The sequence below is a fragment of the Chiloscyllium punctatum genome, chromosome 42 (genome assembly GCF_047496795.1).
Source record: "Chiloscyllium punctatum isolate Juve2018m chromosome 42, sChiPun1.3, whole genome shotgun sequence".
NCBI classification, from domain to species: domain Eukaryota; kingdom Metazoa; phylum Chordata; class Chondrichthyes; order Orectolobiformes; family Hemiscylliidae; genus Chiloscyllium; species Chiloscyllium punctatum.
The window spans coordinates 35,215,263-35,238,475 of record NC_092780.1 but is presented as its reverse complement, the minus strand read 5'-3'; the positions used below and the strand labels follow the sequence as shown (position 1 = coordinate 35,238,475).

Genomic DNA, 23,213 nt, shown 5'->3' with positions numbered 1-23,213 from the left:
AATACCTCCAAAAATACAAATATTTTTCATATCACTTGGTTCAAGTCAACATTCTTGCTGGTGTAATGTTAATATTAAAATTTTCCACTTTATTAATTTCATACCTCATACATATGGTACGTCTCTATTTCTTCGGTCTTCTTTGTTCGATTATTCTGTGAAAAATAAAATCGATATACTTTCAACTCCTCTTTCTTTATCATTGGCTGATTTTTTTTAAACGTTATCCTTAAGAAATGTTGGCATTCATACTGCAATGATATGCCCATTTGTTGAGCTTATAATATTTTGTTTCACATTGTGATTGAAGTATCAGCTGCAAGTGGAGATGCTGTACATCAACAAACATGTCTACTTATACTTTGTAGTTTCCTGCTAACTCTAATAATGATAGTATGATAAACATTGCAAGGTTAATGTCCTCCAATGTTAAAATATAGGTGTGCATGTTGGGCATTTTAGCACCAGACTTGTAGCTAACAACAATAGAAACATAGTAACAGAAGTAAGCCATTTGGTCAATTAGATCATGGCTGATATTCTACTCTATGTTCATTATCCTACATTATCTCTGTATCCTTTGGTGGCATTTGTATTCAGAAATCAATTGATTTCAGTCTTGAATATGCTCAATAACTAAGCTTCAACAGCCTTAAGACTCACAATCCTCTCAGTCTTCAATGGCCTGCTCTTTATTCAATATTCCCTTACTCCATGTACTGACTTAAAAAGAAATCATCTCCATCATATCCATATCTTAAAAGGAAGTATATCAGATCTTTTGGCACTTTGGATAAACAAATGGTCCTATCAATGAGGTTAAGCTACACCAGAAATAGCTAGAATGAGAGTTTCTTCTCCCTCCTGGCAAGAGCTGTAATTTTAATTTGGATGATGTTAGTCAAGTTCCAAAAGAGCAATTGCCCTGGCTATCTATTCTCCCCTCTGCAGTCAAGGGACAGAGGCTAGCTTTGACACCACAATATTTAATTCAGCTAACATAGCGTACTAAGTTGTTTGGCACAATGAAAGAGCACTTATTTACTCAGTATAGGTCACTGCAGGAATGGAAATAAATCCTTCCTGAATCAGATCATTTCAGAACCTGAAGGTTAGGAAAGTGAACAGTTGATCACATTTATAGTACCATACTTGCCTGAATATTCACAGGTTATGGCGACATAATCAGCCAGTTATTATGCCTGATGCTTTCCAGCATTGTTCTGCCAGAAATGTACTTCTATGTACTGGACTGGACAAAGCTATAGCCTAATAACCAATTGACACTCACTGACAATGGTCACATAGAAGAAAACTTGCCATTTAAATAGGAGAACAACTACATGCCAGTTTAAGAACTAATACATTCAGGAGAGGGGGTGGAAGAAAATAGGGAAATAAAGGAGGATAAAAAAAACAAATCTGTTTTCGGTGTTTTCATTAAACTTCAGGCAGGGAACACTTCATGTCTTAGTTTTCCAGTCAAAGGGTTGACCTTGACTTGCAAAAACAATGTGGAAGCAAATGACAGCTGGTCTACAGCCTATTTTGTGGACTGCAATGGTTCAAAAAGGTAGCTCACCACTACATCCCTGAGGCAAACTAGAGATGGGTAGTAAATTACTGGCCAGCCAGTGATGACCATATTTCCACAAGCGGATTTTAAAAATTGCATTTCTTTTAAAGACTATTTCACGTTGAGTGAGCGGTAAAGCAAGTTACTGATTCTCTGTCACCCATTCTCATAAGGGAGCTTTAGTCAACCCAGAGATGAATATTTATAAAAACAGGAACTCATCGGTGGAAAGAAAAACAAGCTAACATTTTGAGTCTGATATGACTCTTCTTCAGAACAGGAGGATAAAGGAAATTCACATGTGGTAACCTGAATCATATTGGACTCAAAATGTCAACTATTTCTCTCTCTAAAGATGCTGTCAAACCTTTGGAATTTCCCCAGCACTTTCTGTTTTTATTTCAGATTTCTAACATCTGTAGTATTTTGCTTTTGTTTATTATTACAATATTATCTATTCATGTTGCACTGAGCAGGTCAAATATAATCTTCAATAGCTGAATGTTGAGAATGGCCTAGGAACAAAGCATCAAGGATCTCTTGGTTTTCCTTACTAGATCTTGCTAATTGCCCTTATTTATGCCTAAATAAGGATTTGAATTGGTGCAGGCTTGGTGGACCGAAGGCCCTGTTCCTGTACCGTATTGAACTGTATTGTATAGGTAGAGAGAATCTACTTCCTGTGATGGGAGAGTCCAGGGCAAGGGAATGATGTTAAAATTAGAGCCAGAGTTTATAGAGCTGAAATAATTAAATGCTTCTTTATAGGGGGGAAATCTGGAATTTTCTCCCCAAAGGCATTGAAATTGGGAATTAATTGAATATTTTTAAATTATGACTTTTGTTCAGGAAGGATATCAATGGTTTCAAACCATAGTTGGTAAATGAAATTAAGATGTGGAACGACCATGAATTGAATAACAAACTCAAGAGACTTACTTCTGTTGTTGTGAAAATTAAGCAAAGGTTTTTTTTTGTGTGATCCTTCATAAAAGATGATCCTTTCTTAGGTACTGAATAGGGAATCTTTAACACCCAGGTATGAAAGGCAAAAATCTCAGTGATCTCAAACAGTCTACAATATTTACTGAAATGCATTAAATAGCTGTGAGGTTGAATTGCTGCTTACTTACTTTCAGAAACAACATTCCTGGCAAAGTCAGACACAGGATCAGCAGAACACCTTGAATTAAAATCAACATATCCTTCATTGTGTACATGGTATTTGGCTCTTCTTTCGGGAGGGTTCCTGAATGGAAAGACACAAAGTATAACTTTACAAGAGACAACAGTATTTCAGTCTAACTGTATCAAGTTGTGATCAGGATCCATGTTAATCACTTGACTTGTAGCCTGATTCATAAGTGATTGATGACAGCTAGAGTGGCCATAATGCCTTGTGCTCCAGGTATTACTTATATATAGCTTCACTAGATTACGTCTTCACTTGGACTGCATTATGTTGTATATTTGTTGGTTCTTTTCTCTTGAATTATTGACTACCATGTAATTATTAATTCATGGTCAATCTGGGTGGGTTGCAACACTTATAGTGATAATCCAGAATTGCTTGGTAGTACAGAGCTTAAACATGACTAAAAGTAAACAAGAAGTTGATGCTTTTTTTGCCTTGCACTTATCAAAATGGGCTTGAACATAGGGACATCATTTTATACTGCATGAAAATGGCTGTTGATTACTTAGTTACACATGGAGATGCCTATCAATCTTAATTCTCAGCCCAAGCAAATAGATTCTGACTGGTTGGGTATTGCCATGGAACCTTCTCTTGACATATCATCATGGAGACCATCAAAAGATAAATTCACATTCAAGCTAAACTGATATCTGGTGCATAGCAGAGTACATTATGACATTATAACATTGCACATTGAAAGAGATTGGAATTAGATATCAAATGTTTTAAGGTATAGCTCTCATGGATTTTTCTCTATCTTCTGCTAATAACCTCCATGGATAATCTGTACTGATAAAGGAGGAATGCCACAAATGGCTATTTACATCCTATTCCTAGAACTTGCTTTGCAAATGCCCATGATGGTGAGATTGGTGCAAGTGTAGGTGGTGTGCCACTCTTTAAAGCTGGGAAATGTTTGGAGGGCTTTTGCCCAAAACATCGATTTTCCTGCTCCTCGGATGCTGCCAGAACTGTTGTACTTTTCCAGCACCACTCTAATCTAGACTCTGGTTTCCAGCATCTGCAGTCCTTGTTTTTACCTAAATGTTTGGGAAAGCCAGCAACCCATTCACCTACAATGACTGATGCATCAAGAAGCCTCGTGATTTTGCTGCTGAATTAAAGTGTTGAAAAAGAAGCAAACTTAATAATATCTCACAAAGGTTTGTAATGGACTCTTTAGCTACCTGTACACACCTAGGTGCTGCTGCCTCTCTGCCTTCTCCAACCTTGAAGGCAATTACAAATCCAATCATGGCTGCCATCTGCTTTTGATTGTGCACCAGGAGCTTGTTTTGGATTAGATTGAAAAACCACTAGGTGGTTGTATTTAGAATTGAGGCAAAGTCCTGACTAGCATTTATAGTCACTATATCAGAAACAGATTAAACCGGCATTTCAGCCATTTGTTGGGCCTTGCTGTGCACAAATTGCCCTATATTTAACACAAAAACCTTCAGCTGTAAAGTACTTTGAGATATATCAGTGATGGGAAAGGTGCTGTATCAATGCAAATTATTTCTTTCTTCACAATGACAGGCAATGGACTTACTATACTATAATGGAGTTTGCAATATAAAATATATTATTTTACAGCATGATGCATTTAAACATTCCATAATTCATGCTTATATTTTCTCAGCATAGCCTGTGTACAGAAAATCCTGCCCTGTAACAGGAGCTTTAGTGCCAGCTGTGCTGACAGTTCTGTTTACACCATTAGTTCACTTGCCAAATGTTCTGTTCAGTTCCATATTCATTATTATTAGTGTTTCTCTTTATAGCTGTTTTTGTAGTACAGATGTGATTGCTGCCTTGTTACATTCACCAGTTCTGTCAACTTTAATCCTGCCAAGCCTTCAGTTAGTACTACAGAAATCTAGACCAAGACTATGCTAGATTTTTGTGCCACTACAATTGCCCTCGTCGCAAACTCTTTGTTTCTAAGTTTCTTGTTAATGGATGAAGCATTCAAATCCTGGTGAGCATTTTGCTAATGCTTCAGGGATTACTACCAGGCTTCATGTGGCAGTGGGGGAAATCGGTGTGGCCAGAGATCGGTGAGGCATCCCATAATGATTTACATATGCAAAGGAGAAATATTTAAGGGAGAAGAAATTACACCGAATATACAATACAGAAACACAGCCCAACTGGTCGATGCTGCATTATACTCCATAAAGCATCGTTCTCCACCTAGCCCTGTCATCATCTCCTTCTCATTCTGTCTCCCTCAAATACCTGTATAGATTCCCCTTAAATGTACCTACATAATTTCTGTCAATCACTTCATGCGGCAGAAAGTTTCATGTTGTTAACACTCCCAGGGTAAAGAAATGTCTGTTGAATTCAATTTTGGTTTAATTTTGATTAACTTGGATATAAGAAAGTTTTTTTTATTCACTTGGGCTGTGGGCATTGCTGGCTGGGCCAGCATTTATTGCCCATCCCTGGTTGCCCTTGAGGAAGTGGTGGTGCACTGCATTCTTGAATAGCTGCAGTCCACCTGCTGTGGGTTGACCAGCATGCCATTAGGGAGGGAATTCCAGGGTTTTGATTCAACGACTGGGAAGAAATGACAATATATTTCTAAGTCAGGATGGTGAGTGGCTTGGAGGGAAACTTGAAGGTGGTGGTGTTCCAATGTATCTGCTGCTTTTGTCCTTCTCGATGGAAGTGGTTGTGGGTTTGGAAGATGCTATCTGAGATCTTCGGCGAATTTCTGCAGTGCATCTTGTAGATAGTACACACTGCTGCTACTAAGCGTTGGTGGTGGAGGGAGTGGAGGTTTGTGAATGTAGTGCCAATCAAATGGGCTGCTTTTTCCTGGGTGGTGTCAAGCTTGTTGAATGTTGTTGGAACTGCACCCATCCAGGCAAATGGGGAGTATTGTTGAGAGTGTGGTGCTGGAAAAGCACAGCAGGTCAGGCAGCATCCTGGGCATAAGCCCCTCATCAGGGATGGGGAGCATTAGATTAGATACTCTACAGAATGGAAAAAGGCCCTTTGGCCCAACAAGTCAAGAAGGCTAATAGCATGCTGGCCTTCATAACAAGAGGAATTGAGTATAGAAGCAAAGAGGTGCTTCTGCAGCTGTACAGGGCCCTGGTGAGACCACACCTGGAGTACTGTGTACAGTTCTGGTCTCCAAATTTGAGGAAAGACATTCTGGCTATTGAGGGAGTGCAGCGTAGGTTCACGAGGTCAATTCCTGGAATAGCAGGATTGCCTTACACGGAAAGACTGAAGCGACTGGGCTTGTATACCCTTGAGTTTAGAAGACTGAGAGGGGATCTGATTGAAATGTATAGGATTATGAAAGGATTGGACACTCTGGCAGGAGGAAACATATTTCCGCTGATGGGGGAGTGCCGAACCAGGGGACACAACTTAAAAATACGGGGTAGACCATTTAGGACAGAGATGAGGAGAAACTACTTCACCCAGAGAGTGGTGGCTGTGTGGAATGCTCTGCCCCAGAGGGCAATGGAGGCCCAGTCTCTGGATTCATTTAAGAAAGAATTGGATAGAGCTCTTAAAGATAGTGGAGTCAAGGGTTATGGAGATAAGGCTGGAACAGGATACTGATTGGGAATGATCAGCCATGATCATATTGAATGGCGGTGCAGGCTCGAAGGGCTGAATGGCCTACTCCTGCATCTATTGTCTAAGTCCACACTGAAGAGCAGCCCACCCAGACCCTTCCTCTACCCTATCTTTATCCAATACTGTGGGAAATTTAACATGGCTAATTCACCTGACCTGCACGTCTTTGGATTGTGAGAGGAAATCGGAGCACCTAGCGGAAACCCACACAGACACGGGGAGAATGTGCAAACTCCACACAAACAGTCGCTCTCAGCTGGAATTGAACCCAAGTCCCTGGCGCTGTGAGGCAGCAGTGCTAACCACTGAGCCACTGTGCTGCCCACTATCATATTCCTGACTTGTGCCTTGTAGATTTTGGATAGACTTTGAGGAGTCAGGAGGTGAGTTACTCTCTGTAGTATTGGTGTTCAGTGATGGTAACATCATTGAATGTCAAAGGGCAGTTGTTTCTTATCAGTAGTGTTCATAGCTTTGCATTTGTGTGGCGCAAATGTTACTTGCCACTTGCCAGCCCAAGCCTAAATATTGCCCAGATCTTGTTACATTTGAACATGGACTACTTCAGAATCTGAGGAATTGCACATGGTGCTGAATGTTGTGCAATCATCAGTAAAGATCCCCACTTCCCCCATTGCCTGGAGGAAAATTCATTGACGAAGCAGCTGAAGATGGTTGGGCCTAGGACACTACCCTGAGGAACTCTTGCAGAAATGTCCTGGAGCTGAGATGACTGACGTCCAATAACCATTACTATCTTCCTGAGTGTCAGGTATGACTCCAACCAGCAGCCAGTTTGCCTCTGATACCTGTTGATTCCAGTTTTGCTCAGGCTCCTTGATGCAAATCTTGATGTCAAGCGTTGTCAATCTCACCTTACCTCATGGCATTCATTTGCAATATCAACGAATGTATGTCATATATTCATGTCCCCATTTTCTTTTGTCTCTCCCCAACACGTAAACATGTTTACCCTGTGGAAGACTTGTATCATTTTGCCTATGTTTACCAGTCCGTAGAATCCCTACAGTTGTGGAAACAGGCCATTTGGCCCAACAAATCCACACTGATCCTCTGAAGAGTGACCCATCCAGACCTATTCCCCTACATTTACCCCTGAATAATGCACCTAAGCTACACATCCCTGAATGCTATGGACAATTTAGCATGGCCAATTCACCTAACGTGTACATTTTTGGATTGTGGAAGGAAACCAGAGCATCCGGAGGAAACCCATGCAGACACGGGGAGAATGTGCAAACTCCACACAGACAGACACATCACCCAAGGCTGGAATCAAACCTGGGTCCCTGGCATTGTGAGGCAGCAGTGTTAATCACTGAGCCACTGTGCTGCCCCTAAATCATTCCACCTCCAAGGGTCACCGATCAGTTTCCCCCTATTCAGTAATAACAGCCTGAACTTGAGAAGTTTTTTCTTAAAAGTATAACCTGTCAATTCTAGTATCACCCTTTTAAATCCTTGATATTATTTGTACAACAGGGAGAATGGGACAAGAATTTCAAAGAGACATTGGCTAAAACGTGGTGCAGATGGGACTTAAAAATTGCAATCCTTGAGGCTATCCCAGAATTCTGATGCCTCTGGGACATTGTTGTATTTTCAAAGGGCTGTTATTAGGGATGAAGCAAGAAACACAGTTGGCACCAACGAATGAGTTCATCAGGCTGTTAAGGAGCTTATTAAGAGACCTGTCAGTTCATCATTGAAATTTTATCAACCTAGGCTGAAGAAACTTCACTGCATCCAGGACAAAGCAGCATGCTTAAGTGGCATCATATTCACAAACATTCACTCCCTTCACCACTGGCCCTCAGTAGCAGCAAAAAGATGCACTGCAGAAATTCACCAAAGCTCTTAAGGCAACTCTTTCCAAACCCATGATTACTACTATTTAGAGGGACAATGGCGCAGACATATGGCAACTGCACCACCTGCAAGTTTCCCTTCAAGACATTCACCATCCTGGTTTGAAAATATATCAGGAGAAAGTGAGGACTGCAGATGCTGGAGATCAGAGCTGAAAATGTGTTGCTGGAAAAACGCAGCAGGTCAGGCAGCATCCAAGGAGCAGGAGAATCGACGTTTCGGGCATGAGCCAGAAGAAGGGCTCATGCCCCGAAACGTTGATTTTCCTGCTCCTTGGATGCTGCCTGACCTGCTGCGCTTTTCCAGCAACACATTTTCAGCTTTGAAAATATATCACCATTCCTTCACTGTGGCTGGGTTAAAATCCTGGAATTCTTTCGCTAACGGCATTGTGGGTCGACCTACAGCACGTGAACTTCAGCAGTTTAAGAACTCAGCACAACTCTCTCAAGGGCAAGCAAAGATGGGCAGTAAATGCTGGCTCAGCTCTTGACACCCAGAACGTATGAATGTATAAAATAAAATCTGGTGTGCTGTAGTGCACAGTTGTCAATCTTACTGTGAGGCCACCAGCAACTTTCTCTGTGTAGATTTATAGCTAGTCTCTCCTGAATCTCGGATTACTAGTTCCAGTAGTGCTACAGTAGTCTAGCCTGCATGGCCTCTTGCAATGCGTGGATATGGCTTGTTCTATAGGGTGCTACTTTCTTTCTTGGCAAAGGCTCTGGCAGCACCCAACATGACTACCACCTACCTGTGCTATTGATGCCAGACTAGCAGCACCTACCCAAAGGCACTCGATACTTCTAATTGGTAGAAAACTTACCCCTTGCTTAAACAAAATAGCATCACAACAGTGATGGCACAGGCTCAGGACCCAAACTTCAAGCGGTTGAGTTCCTGACAGCACATTGAAGATCCAGGCTCAACATCCTACGTACATTTACCAGAACTTCTGCTTTTCAGTTCTAACTCTCTTAAAACAAATTCCTTTCTGGATTTGCTTTTTCTGAAGTTATTAACATGCATCACTGTTTTTAATGATTTTTGTATGTGTACCCCTAAATCCCATTATTATTTTTCATCTGACCTGAATGGATTCTAAATAGAGCAGAAACAATGAGAGGCTTGTGTCCTGGTTTTTCCCCTTTTCTAATTTTAGGTGGAAAAATGATGAAAATGCAGCAGAAAATATCATTAAGTCTCACACCGATGATCATCTTTGCTCCATATTATGATGTAATAGTGTCAAACATGAACACAAATGGACAGAACCTGTAATTCGTTAAGTACTTCACAATCAAGACTTTCCTAATCACCTTGCATCCTTGTTAAACTTAATTTCATCTAAAGTACTGCTGCTAATATTTTAACGTGCACCAAGCTCAATTTCATTCATCTGACCTACGCACATTGGCCAACATAAACTCTTATCCACTAAAGCCTTAATTTTATCCTCTGCTTCTTTTAATATCTTTCCATGAAATCGAACCCCTTCTTATCTCTTCAACCTCCTTCATCCTTGCAACTGCTGATCTAGTTTCTCTCTTTGGTTCTTGAGTTCTAACACTTCGTTAGTGACAATTCCCTGACCTCTGAATTTCCTTCCTGCCTGAATCTACTGTTTTAAGCCATTCCTTTAAACTAACCTTTCTGATCTTTCTCTCCATAGATGTTGCCAACCTGCTGAGTTTTTCCAGCAATTTCTGTTTTTGTTTTCTCTCTGATCAACTCTTGTCCTAATAGCTCCCTTTGAGGCTCAGAAACAAATTGATAATGGCCATTTTCTGCAACTGCTAAAAATGGCTTGATGTAACATTTAGATGGATGATAAGGGTCAACCATATTAGTGTGGGTTACATTTAAGCAGAGGCCTGACTCAACAAGGACAACAGGGTTACATTACTAAAGGATGTTAGTGAGCAACTTGGAGTTTTTTTGTTCTGTGATCTCTTTTGCCAATATCAACTTAATAGGTCCAGTTATTTAAGATGCTTCAGAACTGAATTCAAATTCTCAAGCGGCCTTAAGGATATAAATGCAAATTCTCCAGATCAGTCTGGTAACAAACACAACAGCCTTACCACAATAATACAATCTGTTCACTGATCTTCATGGAGAACAAGACATGTGTATAAGATAGAATTCACCATTGTTAACTACATTTACTTTTTGATAAAATTAGTAAATGGAGGAAAAAGGCTCTCATTGTCCACCCTATCTAATCCTCTGATCATTGTGTATGTCTCAATTAAGTCACCTCTTAACCTTGTCTCTAACGAAAACAGCCTCAAGTCCCTCAGCCTTTCCTCATACTATACCAGGTAATATCCAAGTAAATCTCCTCTGCACCTTTTCCAATGCTAGCCTTTATAAAGCTCTGCACTTCAAAACTGTTAGTCAGGTCCTGTTATGTCAATTTGCACAAAGGAGCTCCTGCCCAACATAGAAAGAAAATTGCATTTGGCATTGATTTGGCAGTGCATTGGTTATTTATGTCGTCAGACATGGATGCATCTTCCTGTGCCAGCTGCCTAACACGCATCAGCTGAAAAATTGCTGCACCAATTGCCCACCACTCTGTTCCCAGTCCAGTTCCCACTATTGTTTGAAACAAGTTACCTGTATATAACATACAGTAAAGGTCAGTGAAACCTTGTGTTCAGCTGAAATGTGAAAAAAAGTGAAATTGGGATTATGTTTGCATATGGCATTAACATGATGCCTCATTTTATTCAGTGAGCACTTGTTCAGTTAACTTTAAGAGTCATAGAGATGTACAGCACAGAAGCAGACCATTTGGTCCAACTCATCCATGCCGACTAGATATCCTCACCTAATCTAGTCCCATTTGCCAGCACCTGGCCTATATCCCTCCAAACCCTCCCATCCAGATGCCTTTTAAATGTTGCAATTGTACTAGCCTCCACCACTTCCTGTGGCAGCTCATTCCATACACATACCAACCTCTGCATGAAAAAGTTGCCCCTTAAGTCCCTTTTATCTCTTTCCCCTCTCACCCTAAACCTATGCCCTCTAGTTCTGGACTCCCCGACCCCAGGGAAAAGACTTTGCCTATTTATTTTATCCATGCCTCTCATGATTTTATAAACCTCTATGAGCTCACCCCTCAACCTCTGCTGCTCCAGGGAAAACAGCCCCAGCCTATTCTCTCCTTATAGCTCAAATCCTCCAACCCTGGCAACATCCTTGTAAATCTTTTCTGAACCCTTTCAAATTTCAGAACATCCTTCCGATAGGAAGGAGACCAGAATTGCATTCAATATTCCAAAAGTGGCTTAACCAATGTCTTGTACAGCTGCAACATGACCTCCCAACTCCTATACTCAATACTGTGACCAATAAAGGAAAGCATTTCAAAAGCCTTCTTCACTACCCTATCTACCTGCAACTCCACTTTCAAGGAGCTATGAACCTGCACTTCAAGATCTCTTTGTTCAGCAACACTCCCAAGGTCCACACTAATAAGTGTATAAATCCTGCTAAAATTTGCTTTCCCAAAATGCAACACCTTGCATTTATCTAAATTAAACTCCATCTGCCACTTTTCAGCCCATTGGCCCATCTGACCAAGATCCTGTTGTAATCTGAGGTCGCCTTCTTCCCTGTCCACTACACCTCCAATTTTGGTGTCTTTGCAAACTTACTAACTATATCTCTTCTTATGCTCACATCCAAATCATTTATATAAATTATGAAAAGTAGAGGACCCAATACCGATCCTCATGGCACTGCACTGGTCACAGGCCTCCAGTCTGAAAAACAACCCTCCACCACCACCCTCTGTCTTCTATCTTTTGAGCCAGTTCTGTGTCCAAGTGATTAGTTCTCCCTGTATTCCATGAATCCTAACCTTGCTAACCAATCTCACATAGGGAACCTTGTCAAATGTCTTACTGAAACCCATATGGATCACATCTACCGCTCTGCCTCATCAATCCTCTTTGTTACTTCTTCAAAACACTCAGTCAAGTTTGTGAGACATGATTTCCCATGCACAAAGCCATGTTGACTGTCCTTAATGGTTCCTTGCCTTTCCAAACACACGTACATCCAGTCCCTCAGGATTCCCTCCAACAACTTACCCACTACCGACGTCAGACTCATTGGTCCATAATTATCTGGCTTGTCCTTTCCACCCATCTTAAACAGTGGCACCATGTTAGCAAAACTCCAGTCTTCCGGCACCTCACCTGTGACTATCGACAATACAAATATCTCAGCAAGGGGCCCAGCAATCACTTCCCTTGCTTCCCACAGAGTTCTAGGGTACACCTGATCAGGTCCTGGGGATTTATCCACTTTTATGTGTTTCAAGACATCCAGCACATCCTCCTCTGTAATATGGACATTTTTTAAGATGTCACCATCTATTTCTCAACACTCTATATCTTTCATGTCCTTCTCCACAGTAAACACTGATGCAAAATACTTGTTTAGTATCTCCCCATCTCCTGCGGCTCCATACACGGGCTGCTTTGCTGAACTTTGAGGAACCCTATTCTCTCCCTAGTTACTCTTTTGTCCTTAATGTATTTGTAAAAACCCTTTGGATTCTCCTTAACTCTATTAAGCTTTTGAAAGAATGAAATTGAGAACTTCAAGCTATTTGTGATAAAACTTTAATTTAGTCAAGTTGACCAGAAGGTGAATGTCCCTGTAATGTGTAATCATAACTTTTAAGAAAGTTTGATTCAACTCGAGCTTTATGAAGGCTCGCATTGGAAAAGGTGCAGAGGAGATTTACTTGGATATTACCTGGTATGGTATGAGGAAAGGCTGAGGGACTTGAGGCTGTTTTCATTAGAGAGAAGGTTAAGAGGTGACTTAATTGAGACATACACAATGATTAGAGGATTAGATAGAGTGGACAGTGATAGCCTTTTTCCTCAAATGGTGATGGCTAGTATGAGGAGGTATAGATTTAAATTGAGGGGTGATAGATATAGAACAAATGTCAGAGGTAGGTTCTTTTACTCAAAGACTATTAAGGTCATGGAATGCCCTGGCTGCAACAGTAGTAGACTCACTAATGTTCAGGACATTTAAATGGTCATTGGATAAATATATGGGTGATAATGGAATAGTGTGATTAAATGAGCTTCAGATTGGTTTCACATGTTGGCACAGCATCAAGGGCCAAAGGGCCTCTACTGCACTGTAATGTTCTCTGTTCTATAGTAAGGTTATGATAAACATATATAAAACATTGCTCAGCTTTAACTGGAATATTGCATCCAGTCTGGGAATCACACTTTAGTGAGGATGTGAATTGTTGAGAGGTGTAGAAAAGACACAATACAGTACCACAAGATAAGGGAATTCAGTTGTGTGGATAGATCGGAGAATCTAGGACTGTTCATCTTTGAGAATGGAGTTTGAGAGCAGATTTGTTACAGATATGCAAATCATGAAGGGCCCTGACAGAATAGATAACAAGAAGCTGTGGAAGCATTGAGAACTAGACTACATAAATCTAAGATAATTGACAAAAAGTGGCAATTGCCCACAATATCACACTCCAATTAAATATTCCATTAATGCATACATTCTAAACCAAATCGAATTTAACCCCACAACACCTGACGGCAGCTTCTGAGGCAGGGAGCTGTTTGACTGGGAAAGGGTATGGAATATGGGCACTCTTGCCTCTTCTGAATAAGTCTGGGCGAGGAAGCTTGCAGGAAGTTTTCCCATCCAGATGCCAATGAAGCCTTATTTAATGCCCATTTTGGGGCCTCCCACTGCTGTTGGTATTCCAGATGGGCAACTTATCATCGAGGGAGACTGTCAGCTCCTTACTCTCTCCTCTGAATCCCTTCCCTTACCATCATACCACCACCACTTACCTTTCTCAAAAGGATCCTATGGTGAACTCTGAAGACCAAGTGAAATACCATCAGCTATCAATACTATCAGTGACACAACTGAAGGGCCAGCAGTTTTTTGGGCTGAGGGTTCTACAACAGTGAGATAAGACCTGGAAGTAGACATCCCTGTGGAACAGAGACTCCAGCAACAGTATTCCCATTGCCAATTAAGGACATAATTCCCTTGGGGCCTCAGAGATCAATTGGTGTGGGTGCTAAGAATATGTAAGTGGCCACTGGGATTCTCGCAACCCTTGTTCCATTCTGTTCACTGAGATTATGGTGTTGTGTTTTAGACATTAGCTAGGAACATAAATCATATGCTGTATGAATATACCTTTCTCTTGCCTGACAGCATTTAAACCATTGCTTTCCCTTTTTCATAAATAAATTTGCTAACTAGATTACTAGGGTTTGTGAGAGCTTTATGCAACACCAAAGACGCTGGAGTAACAGTTTGGCTCCCAAATTGTTATGAATGTGAATGTCTCTTATGGGAAGATAGATAGTTAGCAGGTGTTAGAGTGACAGATTGGAAACAAGCAAGAACGTCAACACTAGGTAAGGAATGGCAGTTGAGGTGAACACATTGTCTGAGATGTTAATTATTTATACACATATTTTGGGAGTGAAACTTGATCTTGGCAGAAGTGGGTGCAGAATAACTGCTGGTTACATGCTCCATCCAATTTTGCATTCCATAAGTTAAATTTTGCTTTCTGTGCATTTCAAAGCATACAGGTATAAATAAGGTATAAATATTTAGGACAGAAAAAATTAAAGTTGACCTAATTTCTCAATTAAGTCATTATATTCAGTCGTAACTTTATCCTTGGCACTTTGCTTTCAGTTCCCCCATCAATTTAATTTTATTTGATGTGCCAATGACCAGCATCATTACTTTGTCCATTAATTCTATTTACCTGCATAAAATGATTTTATTTGATGTCTCTTCCAAGTTTCTCATTCTTCAGTTTTCATGCAGGTTTATATTTGGACTTTTCAATGCAGTGAGAGTTTTTTTTTAGCATTTAGCCCATTGATTTTTTCAGTTTAACCTGTTTCTTTAGGTGTGACTCTAGTACTTGATGTAGTAAATTTAAACTTTCAAATGTTTTAATGAAGCCGATATAGATAAAACATTGAGGATTCTGTATTAGTTTGACTGATGGGTTACCCAGGATTATCCACAGGAGAAGACAGTTCCACAGGAAGTACATTGGCAAAATACTCTGATTTGAAAAATAGCTGCATATTCTAAATATGCAAAATTATATTAAAAATACAATCTAGCAATTGACATATGAAATGAAATTCTAAAATGTACTGTTCAGTAATATTAAACCACATATTTAACAGCACAAAATACCTTGAAAAGTTTCTTTTTACTTACTTGTTATCACATTAATTTCTGTACCACACTGCTGAGTTAAATCGCTCTTCAAAGAAGAATTGCAGTAGTAAATCCCAGAATGATATTTTGATGCATTCGTAATATAAAGCCAAGAAAATGTCTGGTCATTTCCAGTTGTTATTCCTGATATCTTACTTGCTTCAATGGGTTCTTTTCCAAATTTATACCATGTGACAGTGAACGTCTGTGGTGTTGCAGGAGGTTCAAAGGAACAGATTAGTTTTACCTTCTTTCCGAGCTTAACGGCTTGATAAGGTACGGAGTAATTAAAGACGAGCCCCTGACATAACGCACCTGCAATTAAAACCAATATACTGTAGATATACATATTTTAAATGGCAATTTTTTTTTAAAGGAGTGATAAACAGGGATACTATTGCATAGATATCAGTAATGCAATTGAACTCTGTTAATCTAACTATAAGACAATAAGACACAGAAACAGAAGTATACCATGCAGTTTATCAAGTCTGTTCTGGCACTCAGTAAGGTTGATTCTGTTCTTACTCATTATGAACAGATACACACTAACCAATAAGAAGACAAAGATTGGAGTCAGTTATGGGATTTCTCTACTGCCAATATATATTACAGTGGCCAGTTGTAGCACTTCAACTATTAGCCCAGTCTCAGTCAGTTAACTTAAATCACAAATCAAATCTAGTATCTTCTCATCAGTATGAATTTAGTACTTTACAAAGAAGTAGAAACATAGAAGCAAGGCCATTTGGGTCTTCGAGCCTGCTCTGCCATTCAGTATGATCATTCTTGATCTTTTATCTCAATGCCATATTCTCCCTTGCTCCTCGATGCCTTGAAAGTTGAAAATTAACTTAATCTTTCTTGAATATATTCAGTGACATGGCCCCCACAGCCTTCTGGGGCAGATAATTCCACAAGTTCTCTACCCTTTGAGTGAAGAAAACTTACCTCGTCTCAGTCCTAAATGTTCCACCCCGCATCCTGAAACCTCTGGTTCTTGACTCCTCATCACAAGTAATGTTTTATGAATTAAAATAATAGAAGTTTGGCAATTTTGCTGTGTGCTCAGAACCATTCGCCAAACAATTGGAATCAAATTGTACTTTCTAAATTATGAATTATCTAGTTAAAATAGGTCTGAGCTTTCCTGCCTTTTTATGGCACTTGCACTTTTATACTTTAGTTGCTCCCATATAATAAATGGGCTGAGAAAAATAAATGTCCAAAACTCCTCCTGATAGCTTTATCAACGCTAAACTAAATTGTTCACCGGGAAGTGAGAAACTGAACTGGTTTTATTCCAAATGTGAAAGAAAATGTCCAGGGCCCAGATTTCCATCACTGAGGTGGCATAAGGTGGCAAGATGCCTGCTTCTGTCACCTGGTCAGTGGGAACTGGATTTGCCAGCAGCCGTGGTCTTAATTGGTCCCTGGATGGACTGGCCAGAGCTGGGGGTGGAGTGTGGGGGTGTGGGTGGTGTACTGATTTCCGAGTGAGTAGGTTAACGAGGCTGACCTCTGGTTCTCAGAAACATCAATCTATTTCTTCCAATGAAGTAACCAGCTTCGAGAGAGCAATGGCGATCTTGAACTTGGCCTGATCTTTGACACATGAGGCTCATTTCAATGGTCTTTTCTTTGCTGTAATCATCTGTTCTCTGTTGCCTGTTTGTGCTCAAACTAGAGTCTGGAAAGGCTGTGTTTCATTGGAATGCCACCTCTAAGTGGTACAAGGAGCGCACAAGCACAGACAAACCACATGGCAGTGCTAGTCATGGCTAAGTGACAGACACAGACTTCTAAGTGGAAGACTAGTCTATTAAGCCAGCTTTCAGGTGTCCAGTGAAATAGGGAGGGGCTGGAGAAGTGAATTCAGTGCTGTCAGAGCTTCCCCTCATGTCCAAATTCTGCATGGAGCCATTACCTCACCCTCCGCACCATGAAGAGCTGCCTTATTATCAGGTGGGGCCTGACCAGCACAAGCTTTATGGCCTAAGTCTTCACTTCTAGCCATCACTTTAGGCCTCTGTGCTCATTCCCAGATTCTCAGATCTTGATACCTCAGCTATGTGTCAGTGTCAGTTGTGCAAGCACAACCAGTGAAGTTATTACTCATGGAGTATGGTGATCTCAACACACATGCCAAGATTTATTTTGGCTTTGGGATGTTTGTTGCTGATAACTGATGTCACTGAGTCTGTTTTCTCAAGTGAAGGAGACCACGTTACTGATCATCTTTGCATTAATGCCATTTACTCCATTTTAGAAACGATTCCACATTTATAGCATTAATCCTTTACTTGACAGCTTGCCAGTTGGCAGAAGTTGCAATGTGACATAAATATGGTTTAATGGCAAGATACATCTTTCAATTACAATGTAGCATGGCTCATCTTGATGAATACAACTCATGCTACGTTATTTTATGATGAAATGTCAAGGGAGCAAAAACTATTTTACTTAACTTTAAAATTCTTCTTGCCTCCAAATTGTGTTTAATGCCTTCATGTGTAAAATAACAACTACAAAAATTGGGCCGCTACCCTGATGATTAAAAAGACTTAAGTCATGGGCTGTTTATTAGTCCACAGTGATGCTAAGTACCTTGTTAATAGATGCAAGGCTGCTTTCCTCTTGCCGTTTCTCCTGAACTGCATAAAATGGTGCTGGATGGAAATGAAGGTAGGATTTCAGGCTGAGTCGCTCAGTAATTATTTTTGTGTCATTTCACTCTGAGTGGATGCGTTTCAAAACCACAAAATGCAAATCCTGGTTTCCAATTTACATCAAAATCCAGTCCTTAACCCGTCACTGATGCTAGAGTTAAGTTTGGGAGCTTACTGCGGGAGGAGCTGTTTATTTCAAACCCATAACCTGTCCATATGCTTACCTGCAGGAAGATCAATATCTACTATACAGATACATATTTGCTCTGATATGCAGAGAGTAAACTTTAATGAGAATGAGAAAAATAAAGAAAAAAATTCATTGTTGTCTTCTGATTCCAGAAAACCTTTGATAAAAATGCCTGTATTGCACCCTCTGATTACAATGTCAAGTTATAATGCTACAAGAGACCTAAATGTTGAGATGGAGAAGGAAAATAGCTTTAGGATGCAGAGTGGAGCTGGAAAAAGTACAGCAGGTCAAGCAGCATCAGAGGAGGATGGGAGTTGACATTTCAAGTTGGAATCTTTTCAACTTGCAAGATCCTGACCTGAAACATTGACTCCCCTTGTCCTCTGATGCTGCTCGACTTGCTGGGCTTTTTCCAGCTCCACTCTGCATCCACTCTGATTCTCCAGTTCTCACTATCTCCAAGCTTTAGGATGCAGCAGAGGAAAGAATTGAATATTTATTTTTTTAAAAATTTGATTGAATTGAATTTCTGTAATGACATTCTGTGCATTGGTGTTGATTGCTGCATTATATGAGGATAAATTCTAGATTTATGCAAACTATATCCTATAATCATAGTTTATCTCCCAAAATGTTGCTCATAGATCAGAGAATGGAACTTGACAGTGTTCAGATAAGAGCAAACATTCACTAGCACACCAGGGTTGAAATTCACTATGGAGATGATTCAGTGGGAAACATGTAGGAAAACCAAAGGGAGTGGATCTTTTTCCTGGTAAGTGGGTGGCCAAAAAGCATTTACTGCCAATCCTTCAGTTAAGGGTCAACCACATTACTGTGGGTCCAGAGCCACATTTGGTCAGATCAGGTAGGGAGAGCAGTATTTCTTCTTATAACAGGTATTAGTGAACCAAATGGGATTTTATGACAATAGTTACAAGGTTGTCATTAGGCTAGCTTTTTATTCCAGTTTTGTCAAAATATACATCTATCAAGTTCAAATTTCATTATCTGCTATGATGGGATTTAAACCCATGACCTGCAGAATACTAACCAGGCTTCTAGATTGTTAGACTAGCAAATTTACCACTACACCCGGCTTCTCATCAACACACTCAGTGCTATTGTTACACATTTCTGGAACAAGAGGGACTTGAACCTGGGCCTCCTGCCTCAGAGGTAGTATCGCTAAAACCGCACCACAAGAGCTCCCATTGCCTTACCGCATAATTTTTAAAAATTGTTGCAAGATGTTATGGCATACCTCCAGAAAAGCTGGGACTTGAACCTAGTTCTCCTGGCCCAGAGAGAGCAACACTATCATTGCACCAAAGAGCCCCATTGATATGCTCCTAATTAACCTGCATCAGAGATGTTATTATATACCTTGAATAGAATGGGAATCGAACCTATGCTGCTGGTCTCAGCAGTAGTGACATTCCCACTGCACCGTGATGACACTTATCTCAGCATTTAGATGTTTTTAATCAACACAGATATGCTAGGTCACACCTCTGGAGTAGGTGGGACTTGAAACCAGGCCTCCTAATCTAGAGCATGGACATTGCCATTGTGCCACAAGAGACCCATCTTTGCCTTGTGATATTCATAATTCAGCATTTTTATTTATTAACCTAATTTTCTCAATAATCTGTTCAGAGATGGAAATATATGTTTCTGGATCACATGGGACTTGAACACACGGCTCTTGGTCCAGGGGGAGAGACACTACTACTGCACCAAAAGTGGGTCCCCTTGGCCTCACTATGGATGTCTACTTTTATAACCACCCTGTATAGAGATGTAATTACACACCGCTGGAGCAGGTGGGACTTAAACCTAGGCTTCCCAGTGAACAGCCAGAACATTACCACTACACCACAAGAGGGCTCTTTGCTTCAATGTGGAATTGATGTTACATTTTAAGACCCAGCTTTTAACAATGTATGTTGTGAATTGTTTTTGTTGGGTTGTGAGAGGTTAATTCTCTCAGGAGCTGATAGTGACATTTTGTTTCTGATCCACTCCACAGAAAGAAATGATTGTTCAGAAAGGAAGTTAACCTCCTGATTGATTTCAGCAAGGCACCTTAATTTCAACTTCAAAACAACATCCCTCTTGCATTAGTAAGCCCTCATCTTTTCTCTGGCTATCCTTTAAGCCCATTTGGATCTGCAACTGGATTCATTTGGAGCTTAAGGTAAAATCAGAAACTTAATGCTACCTACTGGATATCTCTGTACTGTGACTTCATGCACATTAGGAAGTAATTTGTCACTGCCTCCTGTCTTTTGTCTTTTCCAGTCGCTACAGACAGTAATCTAGCATCTTAAGTGGCAGAGTGAATGACGTCCCAGAAGCCAAATGAACTAGAGTCACAAGTCAGAATGTTGAAGATCTTTAAAGTTTGTGGTGTACTCAGATATCTACTACACTTGCTTCCTCTTTCTGTGCAAATGGACAGGAATCACTGTTTATTGAGCTGTGGCAAAATTAAAGCAACAAATAGTATCTCTTGCAGTACAAATCAAAATGCTGCAGGGAAGAAATTACTGTTTCCAGCAATATCAACTATGCAAAGCAGTATTTGCATCATTTTGTTTTTACTGCAGCCTCATCCTGATTGCTATAATTGTAACTTCCTCTCTTTGAAACACTTCACATAACATTGTTCTGACAGAAAACTAATACCCTGTGTTAATAGACAGATATTGACTTTCCACAATAAAACTAAATTGGAACAAGAAATTAGAAATAAGTGATTCGGAAGGTGCCATCCAAGAAATCTTGGCAAGTTGTTGCAGTGCAAATTGTAACTGGTACATGCTGTAACCATGTCGTGCCAGTAATAGAAGGGAGTGAATGTTTAAGGTGTTAGGTGTGTTGTTATCATGTGGGTTGCGATATCCTAGATGGTGTCAAGCATCTTGAATGTTGTTGAAGATTCAATCATCCAGAAATTGGTGAATATTTGATCACACACCTGACTTCTGCCTTGTAGTTGATGAACAGATGATTAAATTTCAGGAAGTGCCATAGTCACAATTCATAGTCTCTAATATCCTCTTGTTGCCACAATATTTGCTTTTGATCAATTATATCGAACGCCCACCGTAACCCCAGTTATTGATGATAGCAATTGAATCCAAACAGACCTTCATTCAGTGTAGCCCAACAGTTTCTTCATGTCATGTGGGGTTAATTGAATTTGCTGATGACATGTCTCTGTGTTGTTGGGTACTTCAGATAGAGGCTGTATTAGACCATCTATCCAGAACTTAAGCTGATGTTGGTTGCATTGCTGACTCCACCATCACTATGGGTATGAATATACAGGTCCTCTGCCTTTTGTTAGTTATTCAATTGTTGCACTTTTGTCATGGTTGGATATCCCATGAATGCAAAGATTTTGATCTAAACTATTGGTTGTAAGCTATCACATGTTCCTGTTTGTTGTTTAGTCAGCATGCAATCCTGTGAATGAGCTTCACAGTGTTGGCACAATGCTTCAAGGCATGTCTCTTGCTCCTACTAGGCCTTCCTTCACTTCACATTGAGTCAAGGTCTGTGCACTGATTCAATGGCAATGGCGGATTGAGGGACATGCTTGAACATGAAATCCAAGATTGTGGTGGAATACGATTGTGCTGCCCCTAATGACCCGCAACACCACATTTTGCAAGATGCCTTCTGAGTCTATCCTATTTAGCACAGCCATAGTGCAATGCAACACAATGGAAGGTGTCTTCAATGTGAAGATAGGTCTTTGTCTACACAAGAATTGTGCAGTAATCACAAATTGCATGGTACCATGGGTAGATGCATCTGCACCAAGTGTATAGGTGAAGACCAAATTATTTCCTCCTTTTTGCTGATTTTCCCATCACTTGTTTGGCATAATCTGGCAGATATATCCGCAGTCAGCTTGGTCAGTTATGGTGCTACGAAGCTACTCATGATAATGCACATTGAATTCTTTCACCCAGATTACATTCTATGCTCCTACTACCCTCAGAGATTTTACCAAATGGTGGTGAACGTGGAGGAATATGGATTCATAATTTGAAGAGGAATGGTAGGTAGTAATCAGCAGGAGGGATTCCTTGCCCTTGGATTTCACTCTTGGATTCAGAGTCACCATTACACTGTTACATTTGGTGAGTATGTCCTGCCTGTATTATAAGACCCACACAGGAAGTTGTGATCGAAATGCTGTGGACTTTGGTAAAAAAGTGTAATTCAGTAATCATTACTATGTTAGGCTGTTGCTGGACAAGTGTGTGGGACTTGTGCCAGTTTTGAGTCAAGTCCTTTGTGGAATCAATTGGCTGGACTTGGTTTTGTCAATGTCAGTGGTCCAGATTTATTTTCTTCAATTTTACTATGGGTTTGAAATAATGGAATGGGCTGCGAGGGGTCAATTAAGGGTCAACTACAGTGTTGTGTCTTTGGAGTCACATGAAGGCCAGACCACATAAAGATAGCAAATTTTCTTTCCTTAAAGGATATTAGTGAACCAGTTAGCTTTTCACAACAATTCACTAGTTTAATGATCTCCATAATTAAGACTAGTTTCTTATTCCAGACTTATTTAATTAATTGTAGTTAAAAATTTCCAGCTACCATTGGAGGATTTGAACTCAGGTTTCCAGAAGTAATAAACCTCTCAATTTCCTAAACTAATAACATATTCATCATGCCACCATATCTGTGATTCAGTGGTAAAAGAAGCAGGAATTGTTAATTTGGCCTCTTAAGCCTGCTCCCCCCTTCAGTTAAGTCATAGTTAATTTGTGT

The 23,213-nt window shown here is 40.2% G+C and overlaps 1 protein-coding gene across 1 annotated transcript in view; it reads right to left on the bottom strand.

Annotated features, from left to right (window-relative positions):
• LOC140465889 (B-cell antigen receptor complex-associated protein beta chain-like) overlaps window positions 1-23,213 on the bottom strand; it is a 31,815-nt gene that overhangs the window by 5,746 nt on the left and 2,856 nt on the right. Inside the window, exons 2-4 of the mRNA XM_072561791.1 lie at window positions 15,555-15,869; window positions 2,710-2,825; window positions 105-155 (exon numbers count right to left, since the gene is read on the bottom strand). Of these exons, the coding sequence (XP_072417892.1) occupies window positions 105-155; window positions 2,710-2,825; window positions 15,555-15,869 (482 nt within the window). The remainder of the gene's footprint in view (window positions 1-104; window positions 156-2,709; window positions 2,826-15,554; window positions 15,870-23,213) is intronic.